The 26,820-nt window shown below is 36.6% G+C and overlaps 2 protein-coding genes across 3 annotated transcripts in view; both read left to right on the forward strand.

Annotated features, from left to right (window-relative positions):
• LOC110465785 (inositol-3-phosphate synthase 1-A-like) lies at positions 1-15,788 on the forward strand. Of its 2 annotated transcripts, none has more exons than XM_021521873.1 (8): positions 1-96; positions 6,626-6,766; positions 8,539-8,700; positions 9,658-9,787; positions 11,225-11,628; positions 13,025-13,267; positions 14,078-14,490; positions 15,108-15,788. In XM_021521873.1, exons 2-8 carry the CDS (start codon positions 6,653-6,655, stop codon positions 15,277-15,279), a joined length of 1,638 nt encoding a protein of 545 aa, XP_021377548.1. In that variant the 5' UTR covers positions 1-96; positions 6,626-6,652; the 3' UTR covers positions 15,280-15,788. The 2 variants fall into 2 exon arrangements, with proteins under 2 accessions (XP_021377548.1, XP_021377549.1); XM_021521874.1 differs by lacking the exon at positions 1-96 and adding an exon at positions 849-964.
• A 5,206-nt stretch (positions 15,789-20,994) lies between these two features.
• LOC110465790 overlaps positions 20,995-26,820 on the forward strand; it is an 8,091-nt gene continuing 2,265 nt past the window's right edge. Inside the window, exons 1-5 of the mRNA XM_021521883.1 lie at positions 20,995-21,190; positions 22,125-22,182; positions 23,431-23,614; positions 24,092-24,245; positions 26,053-26,264. Coding sequence (XP_021377558.1) covers positions 21,157-21,190; positions 22,125-22,182; positions 23,431-23,614; positions 24,092-24,245; positions 26,053-26,264 — 642 coding nt within the window. The 5' untranslated portion in view covers positions 20,995-21,156. The remainder of the gene's footprint in view (positions 21,191-22,124; positions 22,183-23,430; positions 23,615-24,091; positions 24,246-26,052; positions 26,265-26,820) is intronic.

Consider the following 26,820-nt stretch of genomic DNA (forward strand, 5'->3'; position numbering starts at 1 on the left):
GTAGTACAACGCCTGAGTGTGGCGTGATCGGCGACAAGCGTCTATACACTTCGAGTATCTCCCTTTGACAACACTGCTGCAGGAAACATTTCTGAGGTAGGTACACATAGTGATACTTGGTGACATGTATTGTTTCATATCCGGGTTTACATTGTTTATATTAATTGAGTTTTTCATGTCACAGTCATTTGTTTTCGTCAAATAATGAAATTGATTAAGACCAAAACAAATGTGTTTACGTTATGTGTAAAACGTATAATGTTTATATATTAATTTCATCTGTTTAGAATCTGAATGTTTACTTACTATATACAAGAAAGGGCTTAAATATACATTCGATCTTTCGAGAACGGGTCAAAAGGTCAAAGGTTTCCCTCCACGTGGGTTTGTCCATGCAGGCATGATGTAAATGTAAAGATAACTAGTCGGCATGTTTCATGTTCTAACATTTATCGTTATAACAATGATATCAGAGATATTGCGTGATATATTACGTAATATTAAATATATTGGTACACAGCAACGGTGTTAATATTTATATGACGAATCAATAAAGATGATGTAACTAGCCACATAGTACGATACAGCGTGTCAAGAAGTGGTATGGTCTGATCCGCTAGGAACCAATCAGTTGTTTTACAGTTCGTTAGCATTGTTAACTTAACGAGATGTGCATAAAAGACCACACAATCTAAATATCGATGTTCATGTCCTCAATTTAATCTTAAACTTAATATGAACTGATTGCGCAACAACTTTCACATACTTATTTTAATATGCGTTTGTATATGTGATCTGTGAAGATGGAAACAGTTTATGTGTTAAGATGGTTGGCATGTATTTGTTATTTAAATAACACCGAAAGTTCTAGTGAACAGGACATTGCGGTGGACTGATACTATAAATAGGACAGTATATTGTGTTAAAATACAGCGAAGGATAATCAAAGGCGATCCTGCTAAAGGTAGGGTATACTGGCCACTTTTTCTTGAATATTGAATTATGAAGAAAAACGTTTTAAGTCAAACTATTTTGATCATTTGGATGTCTGAGTTCTAAACTAGGGGAGATAAGCTTGTAGTATAATACAGTTGATAAATTTTTCATAAAAACTTAGGGTCTGGTAGCCAGTCTGAAGGTAGTCATTTAAACCATTTCTCAATAGATCAACGGGTTTTATTAAACACATCTGGAATTTTATTATGCTTGTCGTTCACATATTTATTTGTTTTTCGGCAGCGCGAGCTTATCAGGGAAGCTTACTTATTTTCTAATAACGTTGGTACTTAAGCAGTTATTACCACGTGTACTAACCTACATATATTCTATATGTATTTACCGGTAGGTATTTAACTTTATAGTGGTTTATACTTGTAAACGGTTAAGATTGCATGCGTCTCCTAAATCAAACCAGACTTATAGGTGCTTTTCATCTTCAAACTAAATGTGTGCTGGCTTCATTTATGTATGCACAGAGTTTATAATAATAATTCTGTTTCCGAAATAACTATCAGCTTAAATAACCAAACTAGCAGAAATATATTTTTCCGCTGCTGCATTACGATGTTACCTCCTTTTTCAATAAAAACCAAGTTATTAAATCGACTGAATCAGTTATCAAGTACAGATAACGTTATAATTTTAAATGTATGACAAGAAAAATACTGATATTTAAAGATAACTCTCATTTGGTCCAAAAGACCAAAGGACTTATACTGTGATGCCGCATCAATCGTCTGCCATTTTTTTCTTTCAAAAAGATATTTGTCGTGAAAGGCTTGGTTGCTTTTGACTAAATGTGGGATGGGGCATCCTTTGGCAATCGCGATTCAATGTTGTATAAACACAGGGTGCGACCCCAGGGCAGAGGGACTGGACCAAATAGGGGAAATATATATGATAAACGTTTAAAACACTTCTCCTTTTTTGATAAATGGAGGGAATTAAACAAAATTTGGTCTTGAGCATGTACAATGCTTTACAAAGGAAGAATATGCCCCAACCCCACCCCGCTCGCAAGCAGAGGAAAAGGCCCTATTCTTGGAAACAAATACACATTTTATTTTTTTGTACGGATGGATATCAAACTCATTTTTCGAAAATGTTTATCAGGATCCCAAGAACTTGTTATGCCATACCTACATCGAAACATGGTTGTTCAAGGTTTACACAGTTCATAACATGTTTTTATAATTTCGTAATTTCTCATTACTGATTTATTAATAATCAATAATGTTAATTAGTTTTACGGTTATAAATGACTTCAAAGAAACAACAAGGAATAGAAGCCAATATCGATATCCAGTGAACATTAATGGGAAAATATCAAACAAAATTTTGAGATATTCGATTTATTTATTTGACTACTACTTATAAAGGACCTGTTACAGGAACAAAAGAATTTTGCCCACAAAGCAATTTAACCATTACTGGGTTATATTTGTAGCCCCCTAAGACACGACCTATGAGATATTTTTAAAAAATGAAAAAGGTCCCCAGGGCCTGTGCTATGAACTATTTAGTGATGCCTTCCAAAGGTGTACGACAGGGTTCACTTTTTTGTCCAAAAAACTATCAAAACAATGTTTTACGCTATCAAATAATATTATATTATTTAAAGTAGGATCTGCTGCAAATTATGAACTCAAATATGTTACAAAAAGTTGCATAATAAAAAAAATATAAAATCTTAAACTCTAAAAATGTTGGTATTTTCATACACTTTTTTGCTGCATCAATTGCTTTACGGAAGTAAAACACCAATTTCCGGTTCTTGTACACCAAAAATCTTTTAGTATTATTTGGTGCATTATGTTGAGATACGATAGTGAAAATTTCAGAAAATTTGAGAACCGGTAAATTTGTCATATAAATGTCAAATTGTAGCAACGTCTATTTCCAAATAAAATCCAACAACCTTATGATCTATAGTCATGTTTGATAATTTAACAATATGTCGCACCAATTTATTATCGCAACTGATCAAATTTTCATCAATAAGATCTGCTGCTCATGATGAGCCCAATTATAAAGCTAGATGTTGCAAAATAAAAAAGTTATGCAGTCTCACACACATAAACGTTTAGTATGTTATGTACATTTTTAGTTGTTTCGCATCTTTACGGAAGTGATAGACATATTTCCGGTTTGTGTACACCACCATACTTTGGATATCATTTGGCACATTATGTTGACCGACGATAGTAGAAATTTCGAAAAAATCGGTATGCGGTAAATGTGTCATCTTAAGGATAATATATTGTATGGGTAAATGTGTCATCTTAAGGATAATATGTTGTATGACCAATGTCAAAATAAATCGTCAATATCTCCAGGTCAATGCGATTTTGGCTTGTGGTACATATCAGCTGAAGCTGGCACCTGACTATATCACAGAACATCAGACGGATGGGGGTGATTATGAGATATGGGTGTACCAACATGCTGATGACCTTCTCCGAGGCCAAATACACTCTCGCCACAGGTCGCAGGCAAATCACAATGTCTGGATAGAGTTTGACCTACACGCATCAGAGGATCCTGTCAAGGCATACTATTGTGTGTGTCCTGCAGGAAAGAGAACATCGGGTATGTGTACTCATGTCGCATCAATACTGTATTATCTAGGATACTATGCACATTTAACAGATGCTAAACCGGTCCAGCCTTCAGCTCGCAAATTCAGAGACTGCATATTATGAATGCATTCAAAAAAGAAATATTATTCAATTATAGCCTTTGGCTGAGGTCAATACCTGAATTTATCAACCCGGGAAAAGATATATTAACCGAGGACGCATTCCGAGGTCAATATATCTTTTCTCGGGTTGATAAATCCAGGTATTGACCGAAGTTAAAGGTTTCAATTGTTTTATTATTTTACAAAACAGTAGTGTTAGTAATCTGGGAGAAAAAAAAAGCTTCGGAAGTGGGACGGTGCATTGTTTGGAGACACATCATAATTCTATTTTTAGAAACACCCAGTCCTTCAACAAAAATCACGCGCTCCAAGTCAATATCAGTTTTTATCGGTGGACACTTGATGCACTTCTGGTCAATTACTTGTCGGGAATAATATGAAAAAATAATAAGACCTAAGATTGAACTGAGAAAGGAGAAATTCAGAAAAAAAATTGAATGTTCAATTTTGACTACGTGTTGTCAAATTAAAAAACAACAACAGTAAATACAACAATCCATGAATTGGAAACTATAACTCTCCTAAAAAGAAACAATGTGATGGGTTAACATATCTTCAACATATTATACTGGTTCACCAAATGTTCTGACAAATTGCCTAACTTTTGCTGTATTCCTCCCCTTTAACTACCTAGTTTAGTTAAACAGTCATACTCTACTATGAACCATATCATCCACCATGATAGTATATTGGAATGATTTTGGGTTAATTATGAAATACTTGCATTAACCTGAAGTTATTGAAGTTTATTTTGACATTGGTCATACACATATTATCCTTAAAATGACACATTTACCGCATACCGATTTTTTCGAAATTTCTACTATCGTCAGTCAACATAATGTGCCAAATAATATCCAAAGTATGTTGGTGTACAAAAACCGGAAATATGTATATCACTTTCATAAAGATGCGAAACAACTAAAAATGTACATAACATACTAAACGTTTATGTGTGTGAGACTGCATAACTTTTCTATTTTGCAACATCTAGCTTTATAATTGAGCTCATCATGAGCAGCAGATCTTATTGATGAAAATTTGATCAGTTGCGATAATAAATTGGTGCGACATATTGTTAAATTATCAAACATGACTATAGATCATAAGGTTGTTGGATTTTATTTGGATATAGACGTTGCTACAATTTGACATTTATATGACAAATTTACCGGTTCTCAAATTTTCTGAAATTTTCACTATCGTATCTCAACATAATGCACCAAATAATACTAAAAGATTTTTGGTGTACAAGAACCGGAAATTGGTGTTTTACTACCGTAAAGCAATTGATGTAGCAAAAAAATGTATGAAAATACCAACATTTTTAGAGTTTAAGATTTTATATTTTTTTTATTATGCAATTTTTTGTAACATATTTGAGTTCATAATTTGCAGCAGATCCTACTTTAAATAATATAATATTATTTGATAGCGTAAAACATTGTTTTGATAGTTTTTTGGACAAAAAAGTGAACCCTGTCGTACACCTTTGGAAGGCATCACTAAATAGTTCATAGCACAGGCCCTGGGGACCTTTTTCATTTTTTAAAAATATCTCATGGGTCGTGTCTTAGGGAGCTACAAATATAACCCAGTAATGATTAAATTGCTTTGTGGGCAAAATTCTTTTGTTCCTGTAACAGGTCCTTTTACAATTATAGCCTTTTGACGATGTCGATATATGGGTGAACATGAATGAAACATATCGACCTCGGACAGAAATATTGACCAAAGACGAAGTCAGAGGCATATTCTCTTTTTCCTGTCGATAAATCCATGTATCGATCGGGGTCAAACTGCTACACTAGGTTTATTGTAAGATATTATTAATATCAAGGAATGTAACTGTTTAAACTGCAACAAAAGCAAACAACACGCGAACATCATTTTGACTTATTTGTATTAAAGCACCTCAAAATCAAAATGTCTTGGTGCACAAACATTTGTAATATAATCAAAATATCAGATTACAATGTAACAACTTGTCTATTTTGTAATTGATTGTAACATGTTAGAGATTGTTCATGGTCAGGGGAAGTCATTGTCTTGTTGATCATGTCATAATTGTTTCCCAAACCCTGCATACATGAATGTTTGGTTTGGTTGTATTTCTTTAACGTCCTATTAACAGCAAGGGTCATTTAAGGACGTGCCTCCTTGTGTGTTGTGTAAGCGTTCAAGTGTGTATGTGTGCTGGAGACATGGTATTTTGGTGTATTTGCCACTATGTGATAGCACGGATCTGATGCCGACTTTATAGTGCTATCTCACTGAAATACCATACCGAAGGCATCTAGCACAGCATTCCGCCCGGTCACATTATACTGACAACATGCGAACCAGTTGTTACTTTCCCCCTAAATGTTGAACGTTAAGCAGCTAATAACAACTACCAAGGACTTTGGTACATACTGTATGTCCCGGCTTGGGGACAGAACCTATTGCCTTCCTCACCTTGGCGAACGCTCAATATTTAAACCAGAAGTGAGGTACATGTAACAGCTCTGGAAGGCAACGGGTACATTTAAAATGCCACTCTTCATGAATAAATATTGATTTTTTTTTTTACGCTGTAAACAGAAATAATTACATGTACACGATGACAACAGATGATTGTCATTATTACAGGAGGCGTTGATTTATGTTTGGATCGCTGTTCCAAAACTTTAAAGCTATAAATTGAATATTTTCTCTGTCATCCATTGTTTGAAGATGCAAAAACAATTGTCATTTGCCTCGATGATAGACGTGCAATTTTGTCAACAAATCAGGTAAAAGATTCACTGGTAAAGTTTGTTAATGGTAATAAACATTTTGTACATATTTAATATGTTGTTTTACTTCCAAAACGTATGTAAACGCCTTGACATTATTTGTGTTTTATTAAAAAATATTTATTTGTACATTTCTTTTCGGTTTTAGAGTGACTTGAGGATATTCAAAGAGACAATGACGACATTTACAGTGGAAAGTCCTAACGTACGGTACTCAAAAGGATTTATAGAGTCGGACTATGTCTACCAGACAAGTGGAGTGGAGAAAACTGGACCGTCGTCATACAAGGTGATTATAACCATGGACATACTTTGACGCTTATTCGTAGAATGAATGTATGACATTTGGAGAGAAAGTGTAGAATTTTGAGTTAAAATGTGACACTGCAACTCATTTAATAATATTCGCGGTACCAATTGCTGAGTTTGTTTACAGTTATCTGTTTACGTAGTGGCATGGTTCATAAAGTACATAATCTATTCGTTGTTAATGTTAAATTAATCATAACTCCTTTACTTTTTTAAATTTATATAAATACGGGTTTTATGCACTTTCAACAACGGTTCAGATTTATATGGATTTCAACTTTTTTTGGCCCCCAGCGTCAGCGGTGAGGTCTAAAGAAGGACGAAACAGCTGCATGTTGCTGTTCGTTTGTGGCACACTGTGTACATTACAAAGTATTAGAGTTTCAGCGCGAATGGCTGAAATGAGTTATTCATAAATAATAATAATAATATCCAACATTTGATATAGCGCCGTATCTAGCTAACATAAATCATTCTAAAGCGCTTTACAGTACATACATGTAGATATACAATTATTACAATTAGCATATGCATTAATCAATAGTATAAAGAAGGCATTAGCATAAAATCAGAGAATCCATGTATCTTATCCAAACTGCAGCTATTGATGCACTGATGGTTCGAAAGATGACGATAGTGTGGCAGCAGCTTGTGTTTTCGATAATTCTGGTTTGGTTTTATTGGGTTTAACGTCCTATAGACATTTACGGTCATTTAAGGACGTGCTTCCGTGTGTATTGTGTATGCCCGCATGTGAATATGTCTACCGGAGATAGAGAATGTTGGTGTACCATCATGTATGTTATGAATGCGTCTTTTAAGGTCATATATTTAAAATAAAGCATTCACATTTTATGCAGAATCATATGCATTAGTTTGGCTCTAAATATTAATCACACCCTCAAAGTTAACAAAATCATCATATTCTCATATCAATTATTTGTTTAGCTTAATGTCAATAGCCGTGATACATAGAACAATCATTTTGGGTTGCAAAATCAGTAGAAATTACATCAAACAGTGTTGGGTTTCTGGCCATGTTTGGATTGACGGCAACCAAGAGCCTTATCGAGCTTCAGAGACTAAAACTCAAAAGATAAAATCGTAGTTTGGTTTGGTTTTACATGGTTAAACTTCCTAATAAAAGCTAAGGTCATTTAAGGACGTGCCTCCATGTGTGTTATGTATACGTGTTTGTTTTATGTTGGTGTATTTGCCTCCTTGTGATAGTGCAGATCTGATGCCGACTTCACAGTGCTATCTCATTGAAATACCATTAATACATGCAAATAATTATTCATTTTCCACCATGAATCCAAGTCATAATCTGGAATATTCAACAGTAATAGTTTATGATAACTTATACTTTATATTCAGTTTGTGGATGGCTAATTGGTAAATACTTAAGGAAGGCATGGGCTATACCTCATTGATTTTATGCAAGATAAGTTGTCAATAAACATACATGATTTATTTACTAATAATTTATCCCAAAAATAAAGAGGCAAAGATTATTTTAACAAATCAATGGGAGTTGTCTCCCCCTCCACTAAAAATTGGGTTGCTATAATGGCAGCAGATCTTATGAACGGCCTTAAATAAGCTAAGACTGATGTGTATGCCATTTAAACACATACAAAGTCAATACAATTAGAAGAAATTAAAAGTCCCTTTCAGATTGTATCATATAAATGTATCCATGGTGTCTGCTGATGACTTTACATGTAAATAAATGATAATATGCATTCTTAGGTAACTCCAGTCGATGTCAAGATGACCTTCCGCACTGACCGGAACACACCTCGTCTTGGCTGTATGTTGGTAGGTTGGGGAGGAAATAACGGATCAACGGTCACCGCGGCCTTACTCGCCAACAAACACAAGATGACGTGGCCAACAAAGGACGGCCTAAAGGTAATTTAGAGCAAAATAAACATCAAAATATACATAGACAGTTGTGAGGACAGTAAAAGATAGGCAAGATAGGGACCCAAAACCGCCAACAGTACCCGATGAAACGGAGAAACAAAAAACAAAGGATATGATATGGCAAGAAATTAAGGTTCAACAAGCCCCCTAAAAGATGGTATAGTCACCCTAAATTTCAACCCCTGGCAAGTCATATTCAAATACTCTTATCAAAAAGCAGAATATAAATATGTAATATATATATATATTGAACTTGTACATTAGCTATTAAAAAGGTACATAACTAGGTTAACAAAGTCAAAATACGGCATCAAAGCTGATATAGTGATACAAGTTACTCACAAGGTTTATAACATGTCAATCTCTTAAGCGATCCAACTGAATGTTACGAAATGACATGTTATTTGCAGATCATGTATATACCTAGGTCGTACGGGGCTATATTTCTCTTTAACTATGTATGGAGAGGTATACCGGCCTCACAAGAAGATGATTAAATCACAGAATGTTATAAAATGGCACATCATCTAAAGTTCGTTTGTTTTCTTATTTATAAATTGCTAAAATGTATTACCAGTTTTTTTTTACTAAGATTTTAGTGGTTTCGCATGACAACAATATCTTTATTTGAGGTAGGAATTCCTCTCAACAGCTAATAGAAGAGAAATAAAGCTCCGCATGACCTAGGTATATACTAGTAAATAAACTTTGAATTAAGGGTCATCATGAGTTCCGAATTTTAATTGAGGTCTTTGAAAATGATTTATCAGGTGGTTGAAAGTTGAGGTGACAACAGCATCATTTAGGGGGCTTGTTGAAACTTAAGAGCAGCTGAGAGACGATTACGATATATAAGGGGTTAAAGTGGGGGACCAAGATCACAAATTGCCTCTTTTTGACAAAACAACATGTAATGTTTTGAAACCTTCTTCATTCTTGTAGTGTGCTAATTACTTTGGATCCCTTACCCAAGCATCTACTCTGAGCATCGGATCAGGTCCAGACGGAGAAGTGAACATTCCGTTCTGCAATATACTACCTATGGTTGATCCGAACGACATAGTATTTGATGGTGAGTTTTGAATTAAATATTTAACTACAACAAACAAATTAACGGTCTAAACGGTATTTTTTTTATTGGAATACATATAAGCCGTAAAATGTGACCAGGAGGAATGTTAAGCTGGGTGCCTTCAGCATGTTATTCGAAGTTTGGTAGCACTATAATGTCGGCATCAGATGAGCGATATCGCAAGGAGGATTAGAAGGTTTTGTTTAACGTCCGTCCTATTAACAGTTAAGGTGATTGAAAGACATGCATCCATGTGAGTTATTTATGTGTACTGGAGGCAAAACGCACGGAGCCAATTTTACCAACATAACGCCTCCAGCACACGCAAACCCATGCATTGAACATAGGGCGTTAAACCCTTTAAAACCCAACCAAATCAAACGAATCATTCTTGATTATCTAAATACAGAAAACCATTGCTTCGAAATAATATTAAACTATAGGAATATATATATTTATTGTTCATCACACCCTGCTCGTGTGGTATTTCCAATCGCTCATTTTCCTGTTCTTGTAGTAAAATAGTTCACGGCTGTAGTAAAATATTTCACGAATTGTAACAAAAATAACATGCAGAATGTATGACAAATAGAATTTGGTCAGTCAAATCATGGGTACAGCATCTCAGAGGCTTCACAATTAAAACCTTTCATATCATTGGTTTAACATAACTAATGTATGATTCAAAACCTTTTTGAAATTGTTATGACCAAGAAATACATACTAACCTGTTAATCCGGGTAGCCAACGATGAAACGTAAGGTCACGTCCTGGAGCCATATTCTAACTTAAATAACACTTCGTATGAGTCTTTGACACCGGATACAACGTGTCTTCTATCTAGAAAATATTGAAGAATCAAATATTGGTCGTCTGGCCCCGATGCATCACTTGCGTAATTGTCCTGTCTTGTCAATATTACCTACACTTTTCTTTCGTTGATGTCTCCTTCGGCACTCGTCTTCATATATGACTTCGGGTTTTGCGAGTATATTAAATTCCATACAAGCAAACAAACAAAAACATTTAGGTTATTTGCTCTGGTGTTTCATCAAATATTGACTTTTATCAACGTTAATATAGGTCGTGAAATAACAACTGGCTTATGTGTCTCCTTAGCTAAAGAAGAGCTGCTCTGTTTGTATACAATTATAACGTAGGTATGATAGGTATTTGTTTGTTTGGGGTTTAACGTCCTAATGAAAGCTAAAGTCAAAGGAAGACGAATGTCGGGAGAGACAATTCCGAAATAAGATTCGGTAAGTGAGAAAGAAAAAGATGTAAATTCCAAATGTTGCAATGGAAACAGTAGGATTTTTTAACTTTCTTGAATGTACCTTCAGAAAAAGACGACAACTTCCTATACACCAGTTACATGTACATGTATTGATGATATGATTTTTATATTCATATGTTAAAATATTCTATTTTTTTCAGGATGGGATATATCCTCATTAAATTTAGCAGACTCTATGGAACGTGCGAAAGTCCTTGACTGGAATTTACAAAATCAGCTACGACCATATATGGAACATTTAAAACCACGCCCATCCGTCTACATACCGGATTTCATAGCAGCTAATCAGAGGGCGCGAGCTGATAATGTTTTGACTGGAACAAAAGCAGAAATAATTGAGAAACTTCGAGCGGATATTCGAGATTTTAAAAGCAAGAACGAGTTGGATGACGTCATTATTTTATGGACAGCAAATACCGAACGTTTCTCTGCTGTCGAGGTAGGACTAAATGACACCGCTGACGTACTTCTTCAGTCTGTCGAGATGAATGCCGCTGAAATATCTCCATCAACAATGTTTGGTATCGCCTCTGTCCTGGAGGGTGTAAGTATATCGAATTATGAATAAACTCATTATACTATCCGCCTGTTTCAAGTTTCTATGCCTGATGCCATTCTCAGTAATTTAACGTTTGTAATCAAGTTAACCAATTTCGGTTTGTTGGGGGGTTACCGTCCTCACAACTGTCAGTGTCATATGAGGTCGGATGCCTAGGACACGGAAAAGATCCCAAGTGTTGCAAGGGGGTGGGGGTAGCAGTTTTTTTTGTCTCCTCCATGTCGCCTTTGTAGAAGACATTAAAGAAAACCCCTGCTTATGTTTTGGCCCCAGATTAGTCGCCGTTTACCATACATATGCAGCAGGATAAAGCAGGTTTGTTATTCCCCCGAACCTAGTTAAGTTAATCCAGTACATTCTTTCAATAACCTACATTCATACACAATAACCTCTCTTTGAATATCTCACAATCTTCAAGCTTACGAGATCAGAGATATACATATGTATTCGTCATTTTATGTAGTTCTAAGTTTAAGTTTAAGTTTTATTTATTCACTCCGACACACTTACGTGTGTAACAAGAGGTCACATACATATAGTAAGTATGATACATGGCGTGTGATGTACACAATTACAACATTGTACATAGCATAGATACATATAGAAGTACACAAATAGTACAGAAATTAAGTTAATATTTTTTCAAGCTTTTCTATGAATTTACAAAGCTTTTTGAAATTTTTTACATTACATATATTAAACAATCCTTGCATTTTTATTTGACTTGGATAAGTGAAATAATATGTTGGTATATATAGTAAACTGATAATGCATAAAACAATTGCCATTATTCTTTTCGGCAGTAACAACACACAATACACACTCGTCTGTATTTCTTCCATCAGAAGGAAAATGCATGTCTTCATAAAATATTTTCTACAAAAGCTATATCAATAGTATCATGAATGGATGACGTTACGTATGCTACAATATCAGCATCCAAGGTGTCAAGGCTATTCAGAAAAAACGTCGTTTCTTGACTCAACATATTTGACCCCTATGACCTTTAAACTTATTAAAGTATTTCAATTTCAAAAGAAACACAGGGATCAAATATGTTTAAACATTAGAAGAATATTCTGAAAACCCAAGACACCAAGTGTCATGATATATGGCCTTAAGCATACTAGGATGAAGTAATGATTCTGTTAAGCCCCCCCCCCCCCCCCCCCCCCCAAAAAAAAAAAAAAAACCAACCCCACAAACAACAGCAACAACGGAGTATGTGGTTGCCGCAGTAACCGTCCGTCAGAATTGTTTGTCCAGGCAATAATTTCTGACTCGATGAAGTTATTCAAGGAATGACTTTAATATAATACAAATTATAACCTTTTTCCAAAATATTGTATGTTATATAATGCAAATAATTTCTATTTTTCAGTGTACATATATAAACGGGTCACCGCAGAACACATTTGTTCCAGGTCTGATAGAACTGGCAGAAACCCACGGTGTACTTATTGCCGGAGACGATTTCAAATCCGGTCAAACGAAGATCAAGTCGGTGTTGGTTGACTTTCTAGTGAGCGCTGGCATCAAGCCAGTTTCCATTGTCAGCTATAATCACCTTGGCAACAACGACGGAATGAATCTTTCGGCGCCGAAACAGTTCAGGTCTAAAGAGGTACATTTGTACGTCATGGATTTATCAGACAAACTGAACATGTGAACTTCCGGTATTTCAGCCCCTATTGCGGGTGGACATGACAAGTGTGTCGGGCGTAGCACCCTTCTTGTGCACATATTAACACTGACATCCATATTTTCAAAACAAGCACATATTTAATATTTCAAACGAGATAAATAAACTGTTTGAAAAAAAAAATCATGCAAGTGCTCATGATTCAAGGAGTTTCATTAATACACTACAATTACTTGACTGAAAAGATACATTTTTATTATTGATTGTAATCGTATCAGAAACGTTTGTAGTCTACACAAAGTTAATATAATGTGAAAATGATTGAAAGTGCTCTCGACTTCTTATGACCAAAACTTTTCCTTGTGACTTTAATCCTTGTGAGAAAAGAATTGATAAAGATCCCAAGAGTTGCAGCATACTTTTTGGTTTCTTTGTATATATCCTCTAACAAAGCACCACTGACGTAAACCTGTACATGTAGGATGTCAGACAATGAAACGGCAATTCGGGCGATAAAAAGAGGCGCCGAGACAAATGCAAATTTATATTTATTGAACAGAGAAGATAATTGCATACCATATCATGAACCATTTGCAGTAAAACTTGTTTTATTGGACTGTAATGAACAATTAGAGGAGTTTAATGATCTATATCAATTATTTAATCTCTTTTCTATACGCCGTAACAAGGATGCTTTGATTTATAGATATAGTTTTTAGATGTTAACGAGTTCGAAAAGAAGAGTTACATGCATTGTTAAGATGTTTAATAATTCTTTATTGTCTTTTTTAGATCACGAAAACAAATGTCGTTGATGACATGGTTGAATCGAATAATATTCTCTACCCAACGGGACAGAAGCCTGACCACTGTGTCGTCATTAAATACGTGCCATATGTTGGAGACAGCAAGCGAGCCTTAGACGAGTACACATCAGAGATCATGTTGGGCGGTCTAAATACTATCTCACTCCACAACACGTGTGAGGACTCTTTATTAGCCAGTCCGATCATCCTCGACCTCGTCATCCTAGCCGAAATGTGCAAAAGAATTTCGTTCAAGTCCGAGGGGCAGGCTTCCTATCAAGGCTTTCATAGTGTGTTATCTATCCTCAGTTATCTGTGCAAGGCCCCACTTGTTCCGCCGGGCACTCCAGTAGTCAACGCCCTCTTCAAACAGAGGGCATGTATAGAGAACATATTCAGGTGAGCACAATTATCGTTTTGTAATTTACTCAAGTTTGCCTGGTGTGATTATTTGTGCTGGTAAAACTATGTAAGAAAATTAATTGTAAGGTCATTTAAGCCAGTAAGGTGACATTGCGGATACCTTTTTCCTTCGTCACTCGTCGTTTATAAACAGTGATATTTTCGACTTTTGCATAGAAACTGTTAGATTTTGATGGAAACTTGGGATAAACGTCAACAAGCGTTGAGTATTAAAAATCTTAACTTAGAAAGTGAGTGACCCCTTCGCCCCAAGGGGGCCTTGATAGGTGCGAGTACGAAACCTTACATGACATCTCTGTAATTTACATGGGGATTTCAACCATCATTCCATAATCTGATCCTCAGACGAAGAGAATAAAAATATATATTAAATCAACAGGAATTTTGTGTACAAAATACATTTTGAGGTGAAGGGTGCCGCTGCATCAGTTATACTCACAAGTTCCACTCAGTATTTTTAATTTCTTTATATAAGATAAAGCAACCAAAATGAGTTTCTGTCTTCGTCGAGTAGCTTTTCCTGAATACCATAACCCTTGCCTACCGTTTTATATGTTTATCATTGATGTTATATCACTATGCTTTCTTTGCAGGGCGTGTGTCGGACTGCCTCCACAGAATTACATGTCACTCGAACATAAACTCAGCATCCCAAATTCACTACCTGAAGTGGCAGGAGAGAATTCAACGACGTATACTATGCAATCAAAATTGTCAAGCGTTTCCAACCATGTAGATGCAAACGGAATTATAAACGGATGTTGACGTCGATTTGCATAGGTTCATAGATTAATTTTGATGTGCGGATGGAACAATGATTCAATTTGGAACGTTTAGACTGACGAACTCATATCAATGACATGCTTTGCATTAACGTACTTTACGATCAAAACAAGCAGACTTATCACCAAAATCTCATATCTGTAGTGTTACATTAATACTGTATTGTATACCGGAAACTTTTCGCCCATTCAAACTTTCGCCCTTCGCCGGTAAAATCCATATTCGCCCGGTATACATTACGCCCTTCACATTTTAATACTATGTATATTATATTGTTTATTAATGTTATCTGTTATGATATATTATCAACTCGCTACGGGGAGCAAAAAAGGCGATAATTTAACTGCGGCGAAAATGTCTTGTTATTGAGTGTACGTTCTTTTCAATTCTATTAGCATGACTATGCTTATCGGCGGTTATCCTTTCTAAATATCTAAACGAGAATGTTGTATAATTTATCTGATGAGTTATTAAAGATTTGTTTCAGGTACATTTTTTCTGTCTTTTGTGATGTATTGCAATATTTAGTGTTGCCACATAAAAAACTTCAAAATTTGACAATTTTTGTACACTGATGGAGATCTGTATTTTCCATGATTTAGTATGATTTTGGTATTGTTTTGTGCGAGTGTGTACTCATTTTCGTTGTCTGGCCTGATATTACTTCATTTGAGCCAATGACTGAGTGAGCAAATCCAAATGTCAATAATTGTTTATCGCTTATATACATTGCAAGTGTCATAAGTGTCATATCTTACTTGAAATATCTGTGAGCTTATATGATGGTGCAGCCGTCATCCTTTATCTGTCTGCCGTCCGTTCTTATAACTTATTATAAACTGCTTGACGTTAAGCGTCCAATGAGCGACGGTACACTTTTTTTACACAATACCTAACGCTATAAGATATCTTTGTGTGCCAATGCTCTACTCCCCTTCTACATTATTAGTTATACAGGTCTTTGGCTGTATATCGAATTTGTCATACTGCAAAGCCATTTATAGGTTGGGACTCGTGTTTGCCAGAAAATAGATACATAATGTACTGTGTAGGGCGGTAGTACGGGAAAACAGAAAAAACAATGTTTGTATAATTCCAACAATTTATTAAAAAATTAAATTATAATAAGTCAACAATATAGTTTTTAAACAACATTAAATAACAAATCAGTTCCTTTACAACTCGTAACGATTGATTTTTGAAAAACCGTTTCGCCATATTGTTGAATGTTGACATTAGCAGACGAACGTTCTCCGGTGTGTTCGATTCGAATCTTCGAGTTATATCCCTTACAACAGGCGCGCGTGCTCTTATGTACCCCGGCAAGGATACTAACATAGCTTCAGGTACCTTGGCAATTCGACCAATTACCGTGCGACATTTTTCTTTGCAGTATGACAAAAGATAATAATTTTTTGTCATTAATCGGCTAAAACGTAAACAAAGACGTTACAAACAGCAAAGCTAAACACGTTGAAATGCTGATGTCACCATTCTACAAGTAGTGTAAAAGCTATTTTCTACTATAGAGTCATGCTAGTGGCAGGGTATATTGGTGAAAGAAACCATTACCGATTCTACAGAGGAAGGGGCACATCATTCGTCTCTTACGACATGCGTTGGAATACAACAGGCCTTTTATTGCTTCCGAACCTGCCCGGGTTAACCAGTCAATAGTTTTACACCTAAAAGAAGTTTCTTAAATGAGCAACTGGTCTTTCTATGTTCTTATGACAGAAACAGTTTGCCTTGGTATTGCGGAGAAAACAAAACAACAAAGTCGTCGGCAACTAAAAATTTTGGGCATAGTCACAAAATATTGTTGTATAGTATTATTATCGAAATGGTGAAGGCAAAACTAACTCCTGCGATAGGCATATGGACTCTATGTTTTCCCATTTGTATACGCCCGTCAAATTTGACGGGAGTAATATGGTATGGGGTTATCCGTCCGTCCGTCCGGCGTAAACCTTTGTTTGTCCGGCAATCACCTTCTACATTTTTCAACGGATATTTTTGTCCGGAGATTTTCTCCCACATTTTTTATAGCATGTCAGCTAACCACTCTTAGAATGATGCAGACCTTATTTCAATGTAAGAAAGTTTATAATACTATATGACACGCGACGGGCTTATATTGTGCTGTCCCGCGTTACTCTTGTTACAGTGGATATTTGTTTTAATAATGATGTACCTGAAACAAATTGTTGCTCAAAATAAAGAAATTGGGATATCTAAATAGCACTCTCAGTATGCGACCTGTTTGTGCCGGACGTAAGCGAATAGGACGTTTTGTTGAAATAGAATACTCGAGAACATGATTTTCATTCTTTTAGATGGTAAGTAGGCCTCCAATTAACTCTTTAGAGTATTTTTCTCCATATTGAGCTTTGACTCCCGGTTTTGTCAGGATATTTGTATTCGACATGTATGACATATATTTGACCTTCCAAATTTCAATGAAAGTATTGTTTCACTTTTAAAAATGCTCAACGGCAAGGGTGGGCTGAAAGCCCTGGTAACACAGTGAGTGAAATTATCTTGTTGATTTAATAATACACGACACTGAATATGCATTTATAAAATCCCCCCTCCCACAAACACCCATAACTCAAGTGTGCAATTTCAGGTGTTGGTATTCCAGCCTGCACAAGATTGTTGACAAACTTTTTCCTCGTGGAATCATTTACTTTCTTTTACTGCCCTTTGTCTCTGTTTCATGAACATCATTTTCCTCAATGTGGTTTTTACTAAATGAATACCGAAAAACATATGAAAAAGGAACGTTACATTCATATTCAGAAAAACTAGCGAATTTTTGAAATTCGGGTGAATTCGATTTGGTACTTTTTCCATGTAAACACGACTATGATAGTCGGGTAACATCGTATTGGCCAAATTGAGATTAATAGAATATCTCACCCCCTTGCCGAGTGTTTGACAACCCCGAAGGTTGAGATTCCCCTATCACACCCTCAATGGGGTGATTGATTCCTTTCCTCTTACCCTATTCACCAGTTGTGTATCATATTTATATTGTAATTATGAACGTAACAGGCTAAATTCAGGGTTTTACGTGAAGTTGATGGATTGCTGACGTGACGTCATAACATTGATAGGAAAAGGGGAATCCCCCGTCTCAACCCTAGAGTGAGACTAATAGAATATTTCACCCCCTTGGGGGTGAGACAGGGTAATCTCAACCCGAGGGGTAAGATTCTTAAGTTGTCAAACATGAGACTTGCCGAGTGTTTGACAGCTTAAGAATCTTACCCCGAGGGTTGAGATTACCCTGTCTCACTCCAAAGGGGGTGAATGATTATTTTTCTCTTACCCTGTTTACCCTTGTATTTTATATAGACGTTACATCAATGCAATACAATGTTGATGTGATGCGGCTGAATTATCGACGTGACGTCATTGTATTGTTGCCGTGACGTCATGGTATTGTTGCTGTGACGTCATACAATTGTTGAGAACGTGCAAAGAACACGTGTAGCTTGTCTCAACCCTAGGGTGAGATAAGAAAATCTCACACCGGTAAAATGGTGGATATCCCTGTCCAGGGTAAGAGAAAAGGATATCTCCCACCGATAAAAGGGTGGAAACACCTGTGCAGAGTAAGAGAATATTTAATCATTATGCCCCGTGTGTGCAGTGAAATTGTTAGGGCCGTAAACATAATACAAATTAAAGTATATACACAGTTGAATAACGATACATGTAACTGATATTGTCGAAATATATGATTGGTCTCATCTAATAAATATGTATGACGGAACACGGAATACAGCTTTCATTGATATCTTCGTGTGACGCGGTCTGTTTTATTTAATTCAAGCTGCCACATTATGATTTAATTTTATACAATAGTACTCTTAAATATTTAACCCGTGTTGACCATAAACTTAATAACTTATTTAAATTATCTACAGTTCTAACGTGATATTTCATTTCGAATGTTTGTTACTATTGATTTACACTCTACCGTTATAATTTATTATTCACAGTTTTTATATTGGTATCATGCCTTATTCAACACAAACGTGAGTTCAATGAACCGTGAAATCAACTGCAAGATGCCCCTTACCCGATCCCAAGAGCAGCATGTTATGCAATGGGAGTTCTTTACTTCATGTGTGAAGCACAATACTATTTATTTCATGGGATGACGTTATTGTCACTGTGCCAATGTTTGCCAGGGTAGGGAATACAATAGGTTGTGTCCACAGGCCAGGACATACCAAAGTTCTTACAAATCGTAGTTGGTATTCCCTGCTTAACGTTCAGCATTTAGAGTAATGGCAACAACTGGTTCACTCGTTGTAGATACGAACTGTATGTGACCGTGTGGAATGCTGTGCTGGGTGCCTTCGGCATGGTATTTCAGTGAGATAACACTATTATGTCGGCGTCAGGTCCGCGCTATCACGAGCAGGTAATAGGTGTTATCGCGACCATCCACGAGTTACTCCCCTTCGAAGAGTTCTTGCTGGAAAATGTACAAGTCTCGCGAGAGAATGCGAGGATACGGGGGCAAACTATCTGCCATGTGTAAACAATATGCCCCAACTTCACTGTATTGCACCAACGAAAATAACTCACAAGAATAGAGGTCATATCAAATGCATTTAGTGATGACATTCCAAAACAAGCCTTCTGACGTTTCATTGACATAAAGGTAACACACGATTATCTGTACGCCGCTGACGGTCCGTCACAGCTGTGACGCTTTAGCTTCGCCCTCTTTTTCAATATCTGGCCAATTTAACATGTCTGCTTGCTATCATAGGTGTACTAGCTCCCCAATTTTCTTATTTGGAGTAGGTGATACCTTTTGACTTTAAAATATTACCCAATTCATTACATGGAAGATCGTGGAAATTCGTATCTGAATGTTTTGGCGCTGCCATGTTGACCGTTGCCCCAGCGAGTACAGTTTAATCCCCTCCTATTTGAAGAGTTCCACTGGTCGCGATATCATCTATTACACCGACATACCCTGCCTCCAGCACACATACATGGTACAAACATGCGGGCATACACAACACCTGTAGAGGCATGTCCTTAAATTACTCTAGCTGTTTATAGGACGTAACACTATACAAAAACAAAACAAAACCGCGCTTATGAAGAAGTTTTGTTGGGGGGTTTAAGATCCTTGTAACAGCTAGCTTGATGATCTTTGAAATGCGATAAAAATGACACAGTACATGGCACTCAACTGTGTCACTTAACAAAGTCACATTATACTGATGACGAGCTAATCGGTCGCTAAGGATCCATTCATAGCTGAACGTAAGGCAGAGAACAGTAAATTTCAATTATTAAGGATTTTGGCTTGTCTTGGTCAGCGGACAGAGCCCATAGTCTTCCTTGTTAAAAAATTGTTGCCCTAAAAGTGTGATATTGACGAGCAAGACGCTTGGAAACTGAAGGGTGTTAGGAATAAGTAAATAAATAATGGAATTTCAAATAGTGCCATTGGTGTAGCAGATATATTTTGTAATGGGCACAAAAACAAATTCCCAATATTACTTGTATGAGATCAGGACATATGCTCATATCAGTATCTTATAGATAATAAGTGCGTAACCTGTTTCCTATTACCAACAAACCATCTTCTGGAGGCGCGTCGCTAAATGCCCTTATCTGTTAACAGGACGCTTAACTCTATTAACCAATTGTTTTACTCTATTTAGAAACTTGCACAAGTGTTCGGTTTTTAGTACCACCTTCTCAGGTGGGAACAGGGCATATGTTTAGAAAAATAGGTCATTGATAATAAATGTGAAATGTATGTCATGACGGAACAATCTAGGACGGCTGTCATTGTCTGCTACCTGTCCATCAGTTACTATGTTGGTTTTTGTGGGGCTGCTTCTCGTCTTTGGTACGTACTTTTATTGATATACATGTATGTTTTTCTTCAAAAACATGCCCTGTAAGTTGACGATATTACATAGATTTAGATGTGTATCCACATTTAATACTATGTTATTATTATTTATTGCCTAATATTTACATTTCGGCTGCAATTCATATGCTGGTTACATGCACCATTCATTTAGATTCATTGAGTTATGTTTCGAACACTTTCAATACATTATTGTTTTAAAACATAAAAATTTGAAAATAAAACAGGAAAATCACACTCGTACTCAATGACGCTGAGACGGAAAACATAATATGGAATAAAATCATATTTTATTTGACTTCTGACGGTTGAAAGAACAAGACCAAGCACGTGAAAATCACAAGTAGATGACAATGCTTCTCTGGTCAGTCGAAAATTAAGGCAGGTTACCTCCGGATAAGATTTAAAAAAGAAAAATATACTAGAGAACACCTGCAAGACATGAATGTTCTCTTGTCCTTCAAGTTTGTGAGCTGATGACAATTGATCTTGTGATAAAATAGCAAGGATTGGCTTATAAATAGTAACAGTGTTGTTTGGACCGTGCAAAAAGGATTGATCCATGGTTTTCTGATACCTGGCCACTGAATACAATCTCATGAAAATCTTTCAAATATTCGGTAGTGTCTTGTCCAGGAGTTTGGACGCGACAGACACGGGTAACACTATGGTTGCCAAAGGGCCATAACTCTTTCAATTTTGATTTCATTTTTTAATACAATTACATGATATAATAATTAATTCCACCAGATTTCAAGAAGATTTGTGAAAAGCCGTATAGGGAGGTTACATATTTTATATTTTGCACACTTCTTTTGCCGTCGGAACACTTCTTTATATGGCCTTGTTTGAAGGACGAAATGCATCGACAAACAGAGACTATTAACCATTTTAATCTCTGTTTCTACAGTGGTCGCGGACACTGCCCCGCCTACGCCTCTCGAAATGACCCTAAAGTCGGCGTACAGGTAACAACAGATTGCTACCGGCTTGCTGTGCTGATAAGGGATTTCACGTCGGTTTTTCATTGAGAGTTTAACATTAAGTGTTAATGTGGATTCACATTAAACAATCTTTTAATTTCCTCAACTTTCATTTAAACTCTAGTTTAATTTTCATATCCCCATTTGACTCTCGCTGTTTTGCAATTTGACTTAGTTTTGACACAGTTGACAAAATACGGATTACCTAGACGTTAACTTAAAAAATATTATCAAGCTGCAATATTACACCCCTTATTGAATGGTACAGAGAAGAGGCAATGGAGCAGTATGACTTTAACGTTGTACCGTTGTGTTGCTGTATAAACAGTAGACTTTGAATATATTGATTCTGCAGTGATGATTGCATTCGGGGTTTAAGGGTAACAGAATACCCACTGCGTCTTCCTGCAGAATCATGGGTGTTAACTTATTTTCTTTCTATGTATGGACCTTTGGAAAGGCTAATAGAATCTTCCCCTTCCTTGAAGGTGTGACAGAGAAATCTCCAACCCGAGGGGTGATGTTTTTGGTTTTCAAACCCGAGGCTCTGCCCAGTGTTAGACAACCCAAAACATCACCCGTAGGGTTGGGTATTTCTCTGTTACACCCTCAAGGTAGGAGATGATTAATTTTCTCCCATCCTATTATTTCAGTCACAGCTCCACCGACAGTAGTCTGCCATGATTGTAAACAAAAACACATGTGGGGTATGCATATCGTCATTCACTTTTGATGACATCACAATTGAACACGTGCTAATCGGCACGAGGTTATCTCCCTCTAGGGGAAGACAAGCTTATTTTTCTGGGCTAAAACGGGAGACACACATGTGAAGGGTGGGAGAAATACAAATCACCAATTGTTTGACGTCATTGCAACGTTTGGAATCAAGTCACATTATTGTCACCAAGTGTCATTACCCCATGGCCATGAGGGATGATGCCTCGTTGAACAACTTATAAACAAACAACATAATGCGTCATCAGTTTAATGCGACCGGTTGGAGTGTCATGCTGCTGTTATGACATTCCGATGAGATGACATTATGAATTGACCCTTCAGTTGTCACTGTTTTTATAAGGACTTAATTGTTGCTAACACGCAAAATAACCATTTTGAAAAAAAACAATCATAGATTTTATTTGACATTTGTTGTTTCTGACAGACAAGAAATCGATGTAACATTCTACTCTTTAGTGTTCCTTTTTATTTTTATTTGTTTTTCATTATTAGACAGGAGGGATTTGAGTTTATTCAGAAGCTGATATCCAACAATGACAGTATACACCATCACAAGCGGGCGTCCTTCAAACACAAGTACGTAGGACTCGGAGGGAGGATACAGGGAACTCGGGGGTCGGGTTCATGGCTGGACATCGAGGCTACAACATCAGTCAGTGAATCGGCACATCAAAGGGTTTGTTTCACGTCCTTTATCTCACGTCAAAGAATCCTCCTCCCCCCACCAAAAAAAATTTGCATTCTTATTATCCGTCTGTAGCCATTGAAGCAACAAGAGTAAATTGTGTTACAAACAGTATATTCTTAGCGTGTAATGGCATGGGGAGGTTTGGTTTTCCTGAGTGTTCCCTAAGCAGTAAACATATAATGCAATCTCTTCAAAGGGGCATCACATTAGTCGTCTGTTATGATAACATGCAGTGAATAAAATAAAATAATCATAATCTATGTTAGTGATTTAGGTTTTTTTCCCCACTGGATTTGATATTCACCTACAATGTGAGGCTTTTTGAGATTTGACAAAATATCGGAAGGCATCTATGTAGTTTTCATTCGAAACGAAATTACAGGTAGCTTGATTCGACATATTGTTGGAGAACTCATTGACGGAATTGAATATGTTTTTTTATCAGTCATAATTATTTTTCTTTAGGCCGCCTCCATCGCCAGTCGTATGACTATGTACATGTCCTCGTCAATCTTCTCAACGCTGGCCCGAAACGCAAAAGTGGGCGTGTTCACCCGTGCGGACACACTTACGGTTTTTCCCGAATACTATTCTCTCAGGGACACTACAGCTTGTCGAGGTTTGTTCGAAATCTTGTGCTATAGAAGCTTGATAAACGTAACCTTAAAATCACAGCCAGTGCGATTTAAGTACACATTGAATTACACATATGTCATGTATGTGTATTGTTTAGTTCAGAAAGGGAGGGGGTGTTATTTTCTCAACTGAACTATGAAAAAATATGATGAATGGCATTAGACACAATATAAACCCAATACAGAGCTCTTCGATGAGCACCAGTTAACATTGCAGAAATATTTCTGGTTAAACCCTTGACGCTTTGCCATATTTTGGCAGTTTTTAGCAACATATTGAGTAGGGACCCTGCTTAAATGATTTTCCTTTTTGTTATTTATATCTTTAAATATCCCTAAAGATCGACATAAAGATATGGTGTATTGTTTGTATGATATAATTACGTGAACTGTTTTCAGTTTTATTTTATATATTAATATACTTTATCAAAACAAGATAACTTAGGTAACTTAACATGCATTTTTTTTTTTAAATATTTGAATCCGCCAAATGTTTTGAGTGTGTATGCCACCGACAAGTTATACTACAGGATCAATATCCTTAACTTAATGATGATAAAGATACGCAGTGTTGCAGTGAGGATATCGATTTTGGTATCTTTAATGTCGCCCCAAAGCAAACAATAATTATAACCGATGAAAACCCTCTATTTTGCAGGGGTCATATGACAATATTTTGTTTGTTTGTAGTTTGATATCCTCAAAACATGAAGACAGGCGCTCAGTAGGTTAAGAAAAGATATGGATTCAATGTATTGCAATTGAACACACAAATGCGACAAAACGAAATATACTGCTAACTACCTTTTATTTCATAGTGCCTTGCTTGGCAATACCTCACGTTTGGCTTTAGTGTTGAGCGTATTCCCAGGTGAAGAAGGCAATGGGTTCTGTCCCCAGGTGGAGACATACCTAAGTTCTTAAAAAGGTAGTTGTTATTTATTGCTTAACGTTCAGAATTAGGGGAATGACAACAACACTGGTTTATCCGTTGTCAATATAATGTGACCGGTCAGAAAACTGTTCTGGGTGCTTCGGCAATTATTTCGGAGAGATAGCACTATAAAGTCGGCATCAGATCCGCGCTATCATAAAAAGGCAAGTACACCAACATATCCTCTTTCCTGCACACATACATGCAAGCACGCAAACACTACACACGCGGAGACACGTCCTTACATTACTTTAGCTGTTAATAGGACGTTTAACAAAATAAAACAAAACAAAACTGCAATGGGAGCAGGCAGCAGATTAACTGTAGTTTCTTCAGTAACATAGGCCACGGTAGAAAAAACCCGTATTCTGTAAGGGAAAGGGGCACATTTCAGTCGCCTCCTCCACAGTGTAGTCGGATGATACAGCAGTTCTCAACATGATCCCTTCGCATGAAAAACTTTCAAATATGTTGGTGTTATGTTTTGTTACAGTCATATCGCTGTGTCTACCCCCCCCCCCCTTTGACCTTGAGCAAGATACTTTACTCCGCTTGTCACAGTCTACTCAGCTGTAAATGAGTACGTGGTTAGGCAGTGCTGGAACTGTTGAATGCTAGCTGTGAGCGGCTCAATAGCAGCTGTATGCTCCCCAGGGAGTTGAGAAATATATTGGCTGGTTGTAAAGGCTCTATACCCACAGATAATAATGTGTGGACCGCTTTGAGATGACCTACAAACTAGGTAGTGATAAAGCGGTATGCAAGAACCTTGAATAATAATCATTATTAATAATATTAAGAACATTTAGAATCGTGCATATTTAATGACAATTCAATATTTTATATCAATGACAAAGGATCATGTTCTGGAAGTTGCGCACACACTTGTACCTTCGATGGGCGGAAGTATGCAAGCTTGGCCGGTACTGGCGGAGCGGTGGGATGCATAGTCGACGATAACATTCTATGTGACTCCAACGACCCCTATCGTCACCAGGCCAACATGCTCGTGCACGAGTTTGCCCACACTGTTAAACTTTATGGTATACCATCTTCTATCAAATCACAGGTAAGAAAATGCTCAGGCGTACCGACATGTCATCAAATAGTTTACTTCATAAAACATTTGTTTTGTAAAAAAAAAAATATATAAAAAAAAGGAATTCTGAAATTCTAATGTTTACCTATGAAGTGATTTCAGACAGACTTCTTGTCTTTAATTTTTATCCATGATTTATATATTATCACACTGTGTGTTCATGGTTTTTCGTGAGAATAATGTTCTCATCGCGAAAACGTGAACATTTACACTAATAAATGGTGTTGTTGTTCTCACAATATTTTTAGTAGCATCATATTGATTTGTTTGTAACGGACTGTTTTCTTACGCTCATCACTTTTTTGTGGATACTATTTCCGGTTCAGGACGTCACCTGGCGCGATCAGACGGTTTTATTTTGAGAAAATATGTGCCCAAATGGGAAAATCCGTTCTAAAGTTCTTTTCAAGTCGCAGGGGCGGATCCAGGATTTCCTAAAAGGGGGAGCCGATAATTTTTTTCTCAATAGTCAACGGTGTGCTGCCCAAGGCAGCAACCCGAGCGCGTAGCGCGAGGAGGGGGAGGG

Source organism: Mizuhopecten yessoensis, unplaced genomic scaffold (assembly GCF_002113885.1).
Source record: "Mizuhopecten yessoensis strain PY_sf001 unplaced genomic scaffold, ASM211388v2 scaffold11101, whole genome shotgun sequence".
Taxonomy (NCBI): Eukaryota; Metazoa; Mollusca; class Bivalvia; order Pectinida; family Pectinidae; genus Mizuhopecten; species Mizuhopecten yessoensis.

What these genes read in the sequence shown, in the direction of transcription:
- LOC110465785 (XM_021521873.1), top strand. Translation starts at nt 6,653, where the DNA reads ATGACGACATTTACAGTGGAAAGTCCTAACGTACGGTACTCAAAAGGA. An exon ending in TCGCCTCTGTCCTGGAGGGT is followed by an intron (nt 11,629 to 13,024) that starts GTAAGTATATCG and finishes TCTATTTTTCAG; the next exon opens with TGTACATATATAAACGGGTC. An exon ending in TGTATAGAGAACATATTCAG is followed by an intron (nt 14,491 to 15,107) that starts GTGAGCACAATT and finishes CTTTCTTTGCAG; the next exon opens with GGCGTGTGTCGGACTGCCTC.